General features: G+C 39.7%; 1 protein-coding gene across 26 annotated transcripts in view; it reads right to left on the bottom strand.

Annotated features, from left to right (window-relative positions):
* Positions 1-17627, bottom strand: part of CELF2 (CUGBP Elav-like family member 2) — a 702444-nt gene that overhangs the window by 368022 nt on the left and 316795 nt on the right. For 25 of the 26 annotated variants that reach the window (XM_040343368.1, XM_040343357.1, XM_040343358.1 and 22 more), the window contains one exon: positions 13419-13615. In XM_040343368.1, the coding sequence (XP_040199302.1) occupies positions 13419-13615 (197 nt within the window). Of the gene's footprint in view, positions 1-13418; positions 13616-14305; positions 14309-16032; positions 16037-17627 lie in introns of those variants that run through there. The other variant, XM_040343374.1, reaches the window with a different exon arrangement.

Below are 17627 nucleotides of genomic sequence, written 5' to 3'. Positions count from 1 at the left end.
GAGGTAATCGATGTGAGTAAAATGCTAAAGTGTTTTATATTACAGTACTTCTCTTTGGTGAAATCATAGTAATTGAAAAATCATGTTCTAGGGTAGAAAATGTATTATAAATACTTGAAAGTACAGGAAAAAAGGACAGAATGAACTTTGAATGACGTAAATGGATATTAATTCAGTGAAGGTGGTACAATGATGGTACGTACAATGACTTAACATAAAACAAATATTCCTCAGTACAAAGGAAATATTCTTAATATGATATCACATATAGGGACAAAAAATTAGCCCTTGAGATTAGGAAATGCATTTCCTGCTATTGGTAGGTTTGCAGTCTGCGCTGAAAATTGAATTAATTGTACAAGAGACCATGTTCAGTAGTAGCCCATTGCTGAGAGTGTGAACACTATGTCCAGTCCAGGCATAGATCTGTGTGCCCAGGCAGGCACCCAGCAGAGGGACATGGTCCATACAAAGGGTGCCAGAATTTTGTTGAAAGATGGTGTGTGGGTCCAGAACAGTGGAGCATTCGGGGCATTAGGGTGGTAGGCCTGAACTTAAAAAGCAAAGCCTTGCACTTCAAAGTTAGCATCTTCCATGTGGTCAAGGTAAGCCATATAGACATGATCCTAGTTGTGGCCAAGTGGGTAAGGCGATGGATTTGAGGGTGTGAACACTATGGCATCACCTTTTAGCTTGTGAACTTAAAAAGTACATGTTGTTCCCTCCAATATGGAAGTACATACTGTATGTTGATCTAACAGAAATGCCACCCTAAAATACATATTTTCAATATTAATTTTCTCCTCTTGTTTACTTCCCTATTTTAGAGAACTTCACTTATCGCTATGGCATCTAAACTGGCCACATAGCAAACATTCTGTAAAACCTGCTAAAAAACATGCATTGTACAAAGCCTCACTATATATTGTCCATACGCTGAAAACCAGACCATGTTTTTTTAACCTGGCTATGCCAAAAATAAATATTTCCAATAGAGTTCCACTAGCCTGTGTCTGCTGCTCCATTACAAGGTTTTATGACCACTATTAATATTTTGTAACAGTAACGTTTGCTCTATATTTGTCAGCAATTTTCCAAAATGTTTTTTTCCAGTGGATTAACAAATTACATTATGCTCTCTGGAGTAATACATGTTTCTTACACTCTCTAATTTATCTAAGTACAGTAAGCCAATAAGAATAATAAACATGCACCTTTAAACAACAATCCCAATCGTACTGCTGTACTCTCCATGATATAAACATACAAAATCAATGGAGAGTGAAGAGCCCCTTTTTAGAGAAGACATGCAAATTTGGAAAATTAACAGAAATGTTCTCACTACTTAAACATTTGAAACATTAACTCTCAAACACTTGCCAAAAACAAAAATATGAATTTTGGGTGGAATTTGTATAAGATGTGGTTATGGGTCTGTGAGATTATGGAACACATGCACTATAAAACACTGTTAGTTGGCTGCATCTTCACAAAACGACTTAAAGTAGTTGTAAAGGCAGAAGTTTTATGCATTAAGCTAAAAGGCCTTCTGTGTGCAGCAGCCCCCCTCAGCCCCCCTAATATCTACCTGAGGTCCCAATAGATCTAGCGATGTTGCAGGAATGTCTCGGCTGCCGGGACAGCAGCACTGCACCATTGGCTCTCTCTGCTGTCAATCAAAGTCAGTAAGCCAATCAGTAGAGAAAGGGAGGTGGGTCGGGCTGAAGTTTAGTGTTTGTATGGACACAGGGAGCTGTGGCTCGATTCGGGTGCCCCCCTAGGAAGCTGCTTGCTGTGGGTGCACTCAACAGGAGAGAGGGGCGAGAAGCACCAAAGAGGGAAGAGGAGGATCTGGGCTGCTCTGTGCAAAACTACTACAAAGGGCAGGCAAGTACAACATGTTTGTTATTTCTTATGAAAAAAAACTAGACTTTCCAATCACTTTAAAGAAGAACTTTATTCACCTTAAAAAAAAGCAAAAAATTTGCAACTACAAGTTCTGTAGCTGCTGCCTAATAAAAAACAGTCTTCACTGCTATTTTCATTCTCATGCCGCTATCTTAGATTCAGAAGCTGTCGCCTAATAAAAAACAGTCTTCACTGCTATTTTCATTCTCATGCCGCTATCTTGGATTCAGAAGCTGTCTGTGCTTTCCTTATAGCTCACAGCTGGGGCCCCTTTTGCACATGCGCGAGATGCATCTAATTGGGGAGAATGTCTTGAAGCCTCCTGAAATTTGTGATGCGATCCCAGGAGGCTATGAGTTGGTAAAAAAAGGGATGAGTGGCAGGGCCAAGGCTATAGGCCTAGGCAAAGAGTGAGGAAGTTATGAAAAAGGTACTTACTACCCCCCAAAAATAAAAACAAACAAATGTGTAAAAGGGAGGGGGCTGGGTTAGGATTAATGTATATAACATCTTAAATGTGAGTGAAGGTCGACTTTAAAGAAAGAACACTGTACCAGGTGAAGCCGGAAGTACATTTTCAGAAAGCACAAATACAACTATATGCAGATGCTGTCTTGGCATGACACTGTACATTTCTTTCCCAAAGAGAGAATGAAAATCAGAAATGATCTACCGATTGTATGGCTTGTTTTAGTGGCGCTTTACCGCTATTTAAGCGCCCCTTTTCAGCCGCTAGCGGGGCACCTTTAACCCCCACTAGTGGCCGAAGGAGTTAATAGCGCCTGTGTTGCGGCACTTCCTAAGCAATTTTCAGGCACTTCAGAAGCACTATCAATTCATTCCAATGGGCAGGGGTGGTGAAGGAGCGCTGTATACAGCGCTCCTGCACTGCCCCAAAGATGCTACTTGCATGACTTTTTTTCCCATCCCACAAGCGCACCACCCCAGTGTAAAGGCACTCAGCCTTTCACACTGGGGAGGCATGAGAGGCAGTTTTCAGGCACTTAACAGGCACTATTTTTAGTGCTAAAATGCCTGAAAACTGCCTTAGTGTGAAATGGATCTAAAGGCATATTCCATTTTTTTGTAAAAAAAGAAGATATAAAAAATACAAACACCTATTTAAATATGTACATTTGTTATTTGTTTGCATTGGGATCTGCAAAACACTGCAAACACAATCAATGGATTACAGGTGCAAAGCACATTCTCCTCAATCCCAGGGTCCCTGCTACATATATTTTGTTATGGAGCTAAAGGAAGTAATCAATGGACAGAGTGCAGCAAACTTGCTGCATTTGTACTCCATTAAGAACTACAAATCCATCAGCCACTGTGGCAGAAGGGACATGCAGTCTTCCATCCACGGGTCAGTGTCAGTGATGCAGCTGTGTGGCTGGGGCAACACACAGTTGAACTAAAATATAATACATATAGGATCTTGCATGGAGACAAATCTTGTGATTCAGGATAAGAGGTGGTGATTTTAAGGTAGGGGGACTGCAGAATGTGACCATGTTGCATGATTCAAACATGATTGTAAAATGAAACATGCTCCGAAAGGTGGAATTAGTCTTTATTTAAGTGCATTCCTGATGAAAGGGGCAGCAGGAGGGCTACTTGAACCACAGTGTGATTGGGTGTGCCCTGCAATCTTGAACATGTCTAAAGCCTTGCTACACCCTGCTCAATCCAGGGAAGCCATTCCTCAGATTGGAACTAGAAAATAAACCAGGAGGAATATTTGAGCACATACAGTTCCATGGTATAGGCTGATCTACCTTACTCAGGGTGTAATGGTTTTGTTGCTCTTCAACCAATCCCTGCATGGGCACTTTAGGTCCACGTTCCTGGAACATGCACAGGACTTTTTTTACCCCCAAGCCAGGATGTCAATATTTCCAGAAGACTGTCATATCCATGGCCCTTCTGCCACAGATTCTACCTCTAAGGCCCTGTACACACGATCAGTCCATCCGATTAAAACGGACTGAAGGCTGAAGTCTGATGGTCTGATGGTCTGATGTGCCTACACACCATCAGTTCAAAATCTGATCGAGTCCAACGCGGTGACGTAAAACACAACGACGTGCTGAAAAAAAACGAAGTTCAATGCTTTCAAGCATGCGTCGACTTGATTCTGAGCATGCATGGGTTTTGAACCAATGTTTTTGTGTACTAACCATCAGTTTTGATCAACAGTCAGGCGTCCATCAGTCCGATTTTAAAGCAAGTTTTAAAACTTTGGTTTGAAGGACAAAAGTCCGATGGGGCATACACACGGTAGGTTTGGACTGATGAAACTGGACTTCAGTCCGTTTTCATCAGTTTGGACTGATCGTGTGTACAAGGCCTGGGAGTCTTCCACAGAAAATTACTTTCCAGAATAGTTTACTGCAAGAAAGTCTTCCAGGGCTTGTTGGACATGTAAACAGCACCTGTTAGGCCCCATACAGACGACCGAACATGTCTGCTGAAACTGGTCCGCGGTCGTCTGTACAGACCTACCGTACATGTCCGAGCGGCCGCCATCCCTCGCATGCGTCGAATGACTTTGACGCATGCGTGGAAGCATTGAACTGCCAGGGCCGCGCACGTCACCGCATCATCGTCACGGCGCGGCCTCGTCGCCGCATATCGAGTACGTGCGGATTTCTGTATGATGGTGTGTACAGCCATCATACAGAAATCTCCGGGCAGACATGTACGCTGAAAATGGTCCGGCGGACCGGTTTCATCGTACATGTTTGCTCGTCTGTACTGGGCCTTAGAGTTTACTTATAGAAAATTCCACGAAGCACCCACTAAACACTAGTATTAATGTTTCCTTTTTTTTTTTTTTTTTTCAGACAGCCCTACTTTTACCCTAAAGACACACTTTGCTACATAAAATAAAATAACATTTCCTCCTATAACATAACATACATTATACTTATAAAATAAAATAAAATAGCATGAATGATAGCATATCTGTTTGGATACAGGAATATCCTCAGAACACACCTGCGATAGACAGATATTTACTATACAATTGCTGCAGTAATCAGCTTTTTTTTCACATTGCATATGTTTTGTGCCGTCTACATTTGCAGTCATTTGCTTGCTGCCAGAAATGAAAGTTGAATTTTAATGCTGACTTCTAATGAGCCAAATCTGACGATTGAACAAGTGAATAGGGTCAAGCCATTTCCCATTTTATCTTAGACACGTGAAATTATAGGACACGTCCATTTCTCTCCTTCTTGCTCCTTAGGTTAAAATGGAAATGAGAAATAACAAGGTTAAGCCTGATCTAAGAATGATAACAGACCTTGTAAGTCTCATGAAAGTGAAATGGGAGATGTCAATATCTAAAGCATGCAGCTCTCCTAATCTCCAGGATAAACTAACAGGATGAAGAAGGGCCATCATCCATGAGAAAGAGCATGCAGGTACTGTAGTAAGGAGACAAGATATCTTTCCACGTAAGCCCTCTTAGAGCTAAATCCAATTCCACTGGGCTCTAAATAACTGCAAGATCTCTTCACCTTTATTCTAACTATGTTCATAGCAGTCATTCATAGAGTTTTGTCACTTGTTAATTTTACTATTCAGCATAACCTACATACTTCTCTACATTCTCTTACTCAATAGCACGTTTCACAACCTCACATTACAGCTGTGCTTTTTGTTATACCAACCATATGTAAGATTATTATATTAACTAGGTTCTACATTGAAATCTTTCAGCTGTGGTTTGTATAAAGTCTAACAGGGCAGGTTGTTTATGTGGACATGTCTTTCTTACAGTGTTCCCATGTTTTGAGTAAATGAAGTTACCATACTGACCCAACACTGCCTAAAGTCTGCCATACATGATTTGTGTTTTTTCATTCAACCAGTGGGTTGCAAAAAAGAAAAAGAAAAAGCAGAGCCAATTCCCCCATCCACACATTCAATGTGGATGGGTGAATCCTTCCCACTAAGCTATTGTATTCTCCTGGTGGAGACCCTTCCCCACCGCCAGAATACAATGATCAGTGTTGCTGGCTATAGCCAGTGGCACTGATCATTCAGGAAAAAAAACAATAGGCTGGTTCTAACCAAAAGTTGATTTGATAATGAACTTGTATACAACCAGCTAGCCCATACATGGATCAAAATTCAGATGGTGCCTGCTGAACTTAACAAATGTTGATCCTTGTATGGCCAGCTTTAGAGTGGTACTAAAAAATGCTAGCCAGTAAAGCTTCCTGCCAAAAAAACAACCTTCTATAGCAATTTTCTTTTAACTATACTGCCTTTGGCCCATGCAGAGTACAGTGTACGCCCCTAGGCATTTATAAGATACTGAGAGTAGGAACCAGGGGCCACAATAGGCATCAGTGGTGGCCTATTCTGAACCATTAGCTATGAATGTCTACAAGTGACAAAAATTCAAGTGTCGCTTTGTGATGTCCATAGGTGATATTACACAGTATGTGTACCCAGAAAGCACCCTGATGTGTAATTTACTGCGCTTGTCAGCAGTTTTTATTTTTTCATTCTAATACTGGGATTGATAATGTTACTATAGCAGACTATCCCATCCATTATGGGTAACAAGGTGTGGAAAGCGCTTGGAGGAGCATCAAAGAAATGTGATTCATGGGGTTAACTTGACCAATGTCTAGTACCAAATTATTAACTACAAGTAAAAGTCCATAGTATAGGATGGGTTAAAAACCATATGTAGGAAAGTTCACAAGGTGGTGGGATAAACCTAATGCTGTAGGATCCCAGGAACACTTTGTGTGTTGGCAGCCATCTGTCAGAGTAGAAGGCTACTCTGTAAGCAATGTGAAAAAATGGAGAGTGGTGCCAATCTGTGTGTAGTATTTAAAATGCACCAGATTTAATTTATGGTAAGTAACTTACAAGATAACAATGATCAAGCACAAAGAAGTAGTATTCCTCGCTGTGTTAAGCCCGCCTGGATTGCTGCGGTCCGTGCAATAACCAGTCCTGACCCAGATGGTGTATTCTGGAGTTTCAAGGCTGGAGGAGAGGCAGAGGACGAGCTGTCAAGACGTCATTGGGAGGAGGACAGGCCTGACAAAGAAGCATGCATGCTTCTAACGTGTGCCATCGCTACACCTCCTTTCCTCCTCCAATGACATCTTGGCAGCTCGCCCTGTGCCTTCTTTGCAGTCCCTCCCATTATATACTGTAAACAGGAAGAAGGAAGTGCCTGAAGCGCAGGTTTTAATCACAGAGCAAGAGATAATGACATTTGCTTAAATCCTTGCAAAGTCAAATTAGATTTCACTTTGATATGCTTCTTTTTTAGTAATCTCAAAGACAAACACTGCATTGAACAATAAATAGTAAATCTAAGGCCCAAGGTATACATTTTGATGAAGCAGCTCTGGCTTCTCACCTAACAAACATAAACAAAGTTGAGTAGCAAAAGTAAATAAATCAATAAGGCAATATGAACATTTGCATGTAAAGGTCTGCAAGATCAAATACAATGGCATTTAAAAAATAAAAATAAACAAAAAACATAACCAACAAAAAATGCTTTGCACACACAGTAAGACCCTACACTGATCTTTCAACCACCATCTTGACCTAGCTAGCAGATAACATTTAGGTTACAGAAAATATAATATACAATTCACATTTCACTATCCATATTACACTATAATCTTAATGAAAAAATTCTCTAGAATTAAAGGATGATAGAAAAACATGTGCATTTTGTTTAGGGAGAAGGTCCGATTAAACTAAAGGAATGAACATATATTACATATCCTCTTTGTAGAGTGTTAGCCAGATTCAGTAAGACTTACGACGGCGTATCAGTAGATACGCCGTCGTAAGTCCGAATGCGCGCCGTCGTATCTTTAAGCGTATTCTCAAACTGAGATACGCTTCTCTGTTGCTAAGGTACGACCGGTGTAAGTCTCCTACGCCGTCGTATCTTAGCTGCATATTTACGCTGGCCACTAGGGGCGTGTACGTTGATTTACGCCTAGAATATGTAAATGAGCAAGATACGCCTATTCACGAACGTACTTGCGCCCTATACGCTGTTTACGTAAGGCGTTTTTCCGGCGTAAAGATAAACCACCAAAAAGATGGCGCAGCCCATGCAAGGTATGGACGTCGGAACAGCCGTTGTATTTTACGTTGTTTGCGTAAGCGTACGTGAATGGGGCTGGGCGTAGGCTACGTTCACGAGTAATTGCTTTGTGACTCTGAGCATGCGCGCGCATGCGCCGTATGATCGGCGCTTCATTTACATGGGTTATAAAGTGGGCGGGGGGAGGGTTGGTTGGGACTTTAAATGAGGTAATGGGTCAATTACCTCCATCCCTAATTAGGTATAGAAAAGAGAAACAAGTGCGGGACTTTAAATGAAGCATGTGCGGGAAACTGTTTACAATAAATGGGGGGAATGAATCAAAGATAATAAATCTGGAATAGGTTTGAATATTTTATTACTTTCACATAATGCACCGTCCATGACTATATTGCACTATTGAAGAAATAGATAAACATATATGTTTCACAGATTAGTTGGGGGACAAGGTAATCTGTGAAACATATATGTTTATCTATTTCTTCAATAGTGCAATATAGTCATGGACGGTGCATTATGTGAAAGTAATAAAATATTCAAACCTATTCCAGATTTATTATCTTTGATTCATTCCCCCCATTTATTGTAAACAGTTTCCCGCACATGCTTCATTTAAAGTCCCGCACTTGTTTCTCTTTTCATTTACATGGGGTCACGATTCATTACCATTCAACATGGCCCCTACCTGCCTATTTTGAATTAGGCGGGGTTATGCTGGGCCATTTGCGCTACGCCGGCGTAACTTAGTAGGCAAGTGCTTTGTGAATACAGTACTTGCCTCACTATGTTACGTCGGCGTAGTGCAAATAGGAGAGTGGGTAACCGCTCAAAGAGAACCAGGTAATCTGATTCCTGTGGTCCAAGCCAAGGGTGCAGGCAGTGCAATCAAAATGCAGGTTAGGATGAAGGAAAAAAGCTGGGACAGCCGCACTCCAAAAAAACTCCTCCTTTAATTAAAAATCACAAAATACATGCCACAGCAAAAAACAGCACAACAAAAGAAAAGCTGACGTTTCGCACTATGCCTTAGTGCTTCTTCATAGCTGAAAATAGGATGCGCTACGCCGGCATAAAGATATGCGCCTCTATGTGAATCTGGCCATGTATATTCACTTTGCAAAGTCAATGCTCACTTTGTTTAGTGAATAAAGTAAAGCTGTGAAATCATGTGAAAGCAAAGATGCAGATGTTTTCCCCTTCCACATTATTGGATATTCAGTGTGGACGTAGACAGATGTGTTAACATTTCCTTTCCTAAGTGTACAGTCTTTACTCCTTATCTCTGATTTAATGTGTTAATAATGTTCCGTAAAGAAATTTTAATGCTCTTGAAACAATATAACTGTACCGCTAAAATTATCAATTATAATCTACAAAACACTCATGAATTGTTTGTTCCGGGTTCATCTCACAGAAAAAAAAAATACAGTAATTTGCTTCTTGTTAAAAAGTTCAGAAATTTGATGACGTATGTGGCCAGGATAAAATCATAAGGCTGACTACAATGAAACAAATGCTTAAATCAAACACTGCTAGCTATTGGAGGAAGTTGGAAGCACCTGCTGATCTATATACTTTTGCGAGCAAAAGTCCTGTCTCCATAAGATAGGATGTTCAAAGTGAACACAACTTTACCTTATATACTAAGATAAGTGAATATTAACGTTGTCCTGTGGCAGATTCAAAAATCCAGGTACCACTATTACAAACCAGCACTGTTGTTGCACCAAATTTATAAAATAATTTCATCCACTTTGTAGATAACAAAACTGGGGGTATTAAGACCAACTATAAGTTGATGCACAGAGACAGGCAGAGTGCCTGTCTCTTTATTGTTTCTTTATGTTGTGTAGTAGAGCAGTATGATTGCCATTGCTATCCCCTCCCCACTAGACACTGGTTGTTAAGGATGCTTTTGGCGTCACAGCCAGCAGCATCCTAGCAACCAGGGACACTCAATGGTTGGGGCTTAATGGGGAAGCTGAGACACTAGTTCCTCATCAGGTCTTCTTTCTCCTTGTGATTACAATCGATATTATTATAATACTGCCTGCCTAACAAGAAGACTGGATCTGACGGGGAATTAGTATCTGCAAATCCCCATCAGGATCCAACCACCCAGCCACTGCAGGAGGAAACACAGCTGCACTAAGGACAGAGTGCACATTTGGACACTTCCAGTGCTTCTCCACAGACGGTTCCTTCCCCCGGATTAATCTACCTGTTTACAACAGGTACATACATCTGCCACCATCACCAACATTTGTCATGTGGAGGCACTGAGAAATTCTAAAGAGTGTCTTGGACACTATTTATGAATTCCCCAGAATGTGTTTTTCTGTACAATGTATTATGTGAAATGGATCAAAACAAACATGGTGTAAACAAGCCCTTACTGAACAAACCCTGGACTGAATCTGGATTGTACTCTTTGTTTCAGATCCCATAGAAAGGCTAAAGTCTAGACAGACAATCAAATAGTGAATAAAGACTGGTTGCCATGCATATTTAAAATATGGTTAGACAATAATAGGTATCTTAAAGGGGTTGTAAAAGTAAAAAATGTTTCCTAAATAGCTTCCTTTACCTTAGTGCAGTCCTCCTTCACTTACCTCATTCTTCGATTTTGCTTTTAAATGTCCTTATTTCTTCTGAGAAATCCTCACTTCCTGTTCTTCTGTCTGTAACTCCACACAGTAATGCAAGGCTTTTTCCACCCCCTCCCTTGGACTACAGGAGAATCAGGACGCCCACCAACACACAGCTCCTTTCTCTATCTGCAATGTAGAGAGCGTCCAGGCTCTCCTGTAGTCCAAGGGAGGGGGCGAGCATGATACTCCACACCAGGGAGAAAGCCTTGCATTACTGTGTGGAGTTACAGACAGAAGAACAGGAAGTGAGGATTTCTCAGAAGAAATAAGGACATTTAAAAGCAAAATTGAAGGATGAGGTAAGTGAAGGAGGACTGCACTAAGGTAAAGGAAGCTATTTAGGAAAAAAAAATTGTACCTTTACAACCCCTTTAACGTTTACCATCCAAATGAAATCATTATAGTCATATAAAAATAGAAGCTATGTAAATCTACAGATTTGCAATGTAGACTATTTATTAGTAAAAAGCACAACTGGAAATACATTGTATAAAATAATATTCTATACTATTGTATTTGTTTGATTTCGCAAGTAGACAATAGAAGCAGATGTCTGAATAGGTAGTATGGGTTTTGCACTTTCGTACTTCATTAGTAAATAATCCCAAGTGAGCACAAAATAATTCACTTGAAAAGTGTGCAGCAAGCTTATTCAATATCAGGCTCAATAGATGCATGTAAAGTTAATTAAAGAAGGTTTAGTTGAGTGTGCCCATCTGTACATAAGAGGAAGCAAGCCCATATTGGCAAAGAAACAGCTTGCAAAAATCAATGTTTATTTTTAGCTTTAAAAGTTTTTAATTCCATGTGATTGATTAAAGTAAAAAAAAAATGCATTAATTAATTATTCTTTTTTTGGCTGTTTTCAGTTAAGTCTTCACATACTCAATACTAAATTGAAGCTGTGTGTTGCAATGCAAATCATGAAAGTTGTCACCTGGCAAACATACACTTTCTAAATGTCACCCTTAAAAGTAATAAACTACCAAACTTAAAAACAAAAAACATCAAAATGCAAGCTTTTAAGAGCTTTCAGTCTATCTGAACACCTTCTAAAAATCATAAAAAGGTATGTATGTATATATTTAAATCATTGGCACTTTGTATCCACAATAAATGATCAAAGCAAAACCATTATATTCATGTGATCTACTCATTAAGGGACATAACACCACTAACTAACAGGCACAAAGCAATGCATGTCATAATAGGTTATTCCATGAACAATCATACATGAAACATATTTTTTTAAATCAAAAGATGTTAATCTTTTTTCAAAGACAAAAGTCTCCAATTTAAAGTTGAATTCCAGGCAAACAGCTACATACACTGATGAAATACATACCCTATATTACCAAAAGTATTGGGACACCTGCCTTTACACACAAAACACACATCTTTAATGGCATCCCAGTCTACGTTTGTAGGGTTCAATATTGCGTTGGCCCACCCTTTGCAGTTATAACAGCTTCAACTCTTCTGGGAAGGCTGGCCACAAGGTTTAGAGGTATGTCTATGAGAATGTTTGGCCAATATTCCAGTTCATGTGCGTGTAAAGGCAGGCGTCCCATTACTTTTCGTAATATAGTGTATATAGGAGCAATTTCAGATGTCAAAGGATTTATATTTTTTTCTATCCAGCACTGAGTTTTACACAGCTCTGTTAGACAGAAGAGCCCTGTCTGGAAGGACAGAACACCTGATTTTCCTCTGCTGCAGTTATGGAACTCTTGCAAGCTGTGTCCCTCCCTCAGCCTATGACTTTACAGTAGAAAGAGAAACAGCAGGCTAATAAGCTCATATCTTTGGTTTCTCCTTCTATCAGCATATTAGCACATGATCACTACAGCACAATTAACTGCCTCCTTATGCTGTTTCTTCCTCTACCAGTCTGAGCTATGGTGTACATAGAACTACGAGAGATTGATATCAGATATCAGGAACTTACACTGCTTGTATTTAAAACAAAACATACACTGAAGAAGGAGATTTAACCTCCACCTATGGAAATGCTTCTTTAGAGGAAGTGCTGTGAAATTGTGGAACAGGCATACCAACTAGTTCTGGACAGCTTAGTAGATTGTGGTAAAAAAAAAAAAAAAATGGCTGGATGCATTCCTGAAAAAAGAAAAATAACACCAGGGATTGTTGATCCCGGGAATATCTTATTGTCTTCTGGGGGATCAGGAGGGAATGTATTTGATTTATATAGGGTTTTTGTGGTCTTTCTCTGGACTGACTGTGGGTATAGATATTTGCATGTGGAGGTTTTCTAGTTATTTATGCTGTTTATCTATTTATTTGCCTATTGGTTGAAATAGATGGACTTTTTTCAACCTAACTATAAAACATATGATATATTAATGAATACACAGTTGAATGAATTTGTGCCTTTTAAATCTGCATCTTAGTTAAGTCAAGCAGGTTATCCTACACTTCAGTTCATCTCCAACTCTTATTCCAAACTTTGCATTCTAGTGCAAATTTATTAAGCATTTACTAAAAATTGTTTATTGAAGTGTAACTTTTTTCCACACGTCCAATGCATTTTTATTAAATCCTACTTGAAATGTCTTTTAACTGACAGACCATGCAGGGCACTGTAGCTCAACTAAAACTGTCACTTCTGCAGTACAGATGCCTTTGCTAGGCTAAAAAAAAGTGCAACCTTGGTCTGGCTACATCAACAATGTTCAAAACTGGCAAAACACGCTGACTTTGTTTAGAAAGTGAAGATTCTCATAAATCACTACCTTTGCTTTGGGGTGGATTTTGACTTCTGTCTCGTAGGACATTAATCTGATAGACGGCTCCGTAAGGCTCAAAAAGGTCTTTGAGTTCTTTTTCTGACCATGAACGTGGGATCTGTCCAACAAACATCTTAATGGCATCTGGGTCTGGCTGGTCTGAGTGATCCAAAGCTCCATTCATCTTGTTGGTTGTACCGTTACTGTAAAGAGAGAAATACACAGGCGTCATTAAACTGACAAAGTATACAACAAAAACAAAGGTAGAACAGAAGCTGCCTTAATAACAGAATCAGAGCTACACACATGTAGTCTGTAACTTTCTAGTCAGTTTGAATTAAAGGACTGTAAACTTGAGAAATTTCACATATCAGGCATCAAATCTAGAATTGTGTTCATTTTTCTAGTAAACAGCGCAGAAAGACAGATAATCATCACCAAATATTGCAATAAACCAGTTTTTGGTAAAAATAAAGTTGGAGCAATTTTGGTAAGAAAGTCATATAAAAAATATGAAACACTTGCCAGTCTGTCAGATGAGCAGTGCAAGATGACAGAGATGAATCTGAAGATTGTGTAGAACCATCATGTGTATATTAAATTAGTCTAACTTTTTCCTTAAAAATGCTGGAAATGGCTTTACACTGCAGATCTGATCCCACACCCTCACAGCTAACGGAATGACTGCGATACATAGATTTAGCCTACTGTTTGTTGAACAAAGGCTTTAATTCACACAGTTGAATTGTGGAAAGCAGAACGCTTTACTGGATGAGGTTTAAATGTGACGTGAGACAACTATTTGCTGTCTCCAACTTCCTTTTAAAAGGGGTATTTTATAATGAAAATTATTCCTTACATGCAAGAAGCAAGGCTTATATATTCTAGAGTACATTCTGTGAATGGAGGGAATATACTTTTAAAAAACTAGATGTAATATATCCTTCACAGGGCTGCCTTAGGAAAAATGGGACCTCATAAACTGACTACAAGATGCCATCCTTTGCAAACTTACTTGCACAGTTTGGGCCAGATTCATAAACGATGTACGCCGGCGTATCTCCAGATACGCCACTGTAATTTCAAATGTACGCCGTCGCATCTTTATGCCGATTCACAAAGCGAGATACGTCAAAAAACATGGCTTCAGCCGTCCGACGTAACTTGCCTGTGCCGGCGTATCGTGGGAGCATAGTTACGCTGGACGCATTCGACGTTCCCATTATAAATATGCAAATGAGCTAGATACGCCGATTCACGAACGTACATGCGCCCGGCGTATAAATATACGCTGTTTACGTAAGGCGTACGACCGGCGTAACTTTACCCCTCATAAAGCAGGGGTAAGTCATGTTAAGGTATGGATGTCGGAAACGTTGGAACAGCGTCGTATTTTACGTTGTTTGCGTAAGTCGTACGTGAATGGGGATATGCGTAGGTTACGTTCACGTCGACTAAGCATTGAGCCGGCGTAACTTAGGGAGAAAATTCGACGTGATACTGAGCATGCGCGCGCATGCGCCGTTCGTTAGGCGCGTCATTTACGCGGGGTCACGATTCATTTCCATACAACACGCCCCCTACCAGCCTACTTTGAATTAGGCGGGCTCACGCCAGCCATTTTACGCTATGCCGCCGCAACTTACGGAGCAAGTGCTTTGTGAATACTGCACTTGCCTGTCTAAGTTGCGGCGCCGTAGCGTAAATAGGATACGCTACGCCCACACAAAGATGCGCCCAGGTACGTGAATCTGGCCCTTTGTGTTTATCTAATGTCTTTTTTATACTATGTAATGTGCCCATTGTCCAGCAAAAATACCAATGCAGTTCTCAATGACCAGTGTGAGACCTCTTCACATAGGTAAAATATGGATGGTTCAGCCATGTGTTTAGGCCCCCACCCAAACCCGCCTAAAAAAAGATGGTTAGAGACTGCAGAAATACTACAGAAGATGGTCAAAGACTGCGGACATACTACAGCAGATGGTCAAAGCCTGCAGACATGCTATAATTTGTTGGAGACTGGGGACATGCTTTATGAGACAATCATAGACTGAAGACACATTACATTAGACTGGCAAAGATCACTGCTATTACAGCTCCTTTACTAATCAATACTTCCACATTTGTGCTCCCTACAGCCTCCGTAAAAATGACTTACTATTTTTGTCAGCACAAAGCATTATACAAGATCAGTGGAAAAAAGCAAAGAAAAAGGGGGTGGGCAGCACAGAAAATAAGAAAGGCATGTCAAAAGAAATATGACAAACTGCTTAACTCCTAGAATTTTTTTTCCAGTTGCCCGAACAAGCTTCTAGGCTAGGAAAACACAGAATAGTATCTGCAGGGGCCCTAAGGGCTGCACGATAAGCACTAAAGGGTCACATGTCAACCTGCTTTGGGCATTAGGTTGGGCATCAGTGCTCTATACGAAGGATAGTTCAAGGTTTATTGTCTCTTTTGTTCCGATATAATATTAGGATACTGTATATGATTTGGAGCATGTATATTTTATAGAGGCAGTATGCAAAAGAAAACCATATCTAACACTTAATTTATTACCTACATTGCCAAGCATGTTAAGCTGTACACACGCTTATTATTACCTAGCAACACCTACCTGTCAGAAAGGAACCTAATTAGGCTTGTCATGCTTAGTGAAATGGGTCTAACTTTGCACATTTCTCTCAAGCTCCGTAGATTCTATATTTCTTATCTATCGTGCTCGCTAATGGGTTTATGATGTCCATTGCCTGTCCTGACCTCTTTCTGTTACTGCATGTTATTAGTCGATATCTCAATCTGTATTTGTAACATGACTTTCCCTTAAAATCAATTATGTGTTCTGCAAGGATAAACATAATTTAGAAATGTATTTAGCTGAATGTCGAGGAAATAATATATAACTAAAATGTGTGTACATCAGTAAACACCTACTATCAAACAAGATGGTGTAATTATAATGAATGAACAATTGTGAAAAAATCTAAAAAAAATTCTCTTGCATTGCTAAGAAATGTTCAGGATGGCAGTTTGAGGAAAAAGCATTAATAAGTAGGTCTGTGTATGAAAACTATTGCTGTAAAAAAGGTACAGTACATTAAAATAGTCTAAATCCTTAAGGCTGTTTTCTAAGCAGCTGAAGGCTACGCATTCTCCCACCACCTGTAATGACCACCCTGTGGCTATGTTATGATTAGTATAAGGATCTGGGTATCAAATCCTAATAGGAGAAAGGAGTAAGGCACTCGTTATCATATGCATTTATTATTTACATCACCCTCTGGTCTTTTACCCAAATCACAAGTGTATGTTTATCATTATACTATTACATACGGCAGGCCGAAGACCATTAACTACAAAAACATTTGCGGGTATATGTTTGAGCCTGAAAAATCACCTGTAACCATATAAATGTATTCATAAACACCATGTATGAACTCCTATATGTACCTGCTCTATTTATGATTTTTATAGCCAGATGCAAACATAAAAAATTAACTATAGTATTTTTAAAGGGTTAAGAAACCCTTTATATGGTATTACATACTGGAGTGCTATAAGAATCTGCAAGGTATACCATTAAGTAATACAGGTCAGGTATATTAAGTAATAGAGTTAAGGTTTTCACATGCTGTATGTGATTACATTTGGAAACAGGAGCAAATATAGAAATTGAAACCTGTAGTAGGTACTACTAATATCAAAACCTAAAGAGGAAGTTTTGGCTACAGCTCACCCCAAAATTAATGCTGGAGATGTTTGACACCAATGACTACTGCATAGATGCAATGCTAAGACAGGAAACAAGTGGAACCTGGTAATTCCCTTTTTTAGATGATGGTGTACAAAAACAGAATGACCAAGAGACATGGATGAGCTGTATGCAGGTTCTGAATTGCAACGTTCTGTAATGCAGAGTTAAGTTCCGATATAAAATGTCAGTCTGTGTTACATAACTATGTGAGATTTTAAGTCAAGATAACAAAAAAACAACTTGATTAGATAAATCAACAGGCTCAAGTTCTAGAAAAAAAATGTAATTGCCGTCGTCGAGTTCAGAGTCACAAAGCAAAAGCCTTGTTCGGTAGATACACAGACAGAATTCTCACCGCTCCAGGTGAGCCTCGTGATGATCAGGGGTTGTTGAACCACCAGGGTGCTGGCGATGCGGTAATAGCAAAAAACAAAAGAACAAAAGCTGGACAGCCGCAC

Source organism: Rana temporaria, chromosome 3 (genome assembly GCF_905171775.1).
Source record: "Rana temporaria chromosome 3, aRanTem1.1, whole genome shotgun sequence".
Classification (NCBI taxonomy): Eukaryota; Metazoa; Chordata; class Amphibia; order Anura; family Ranidae; genus Rana; species Rana temporaria.
This window is presented reverse-complemented; position numbering and strand designations above follow the sequence as displayed.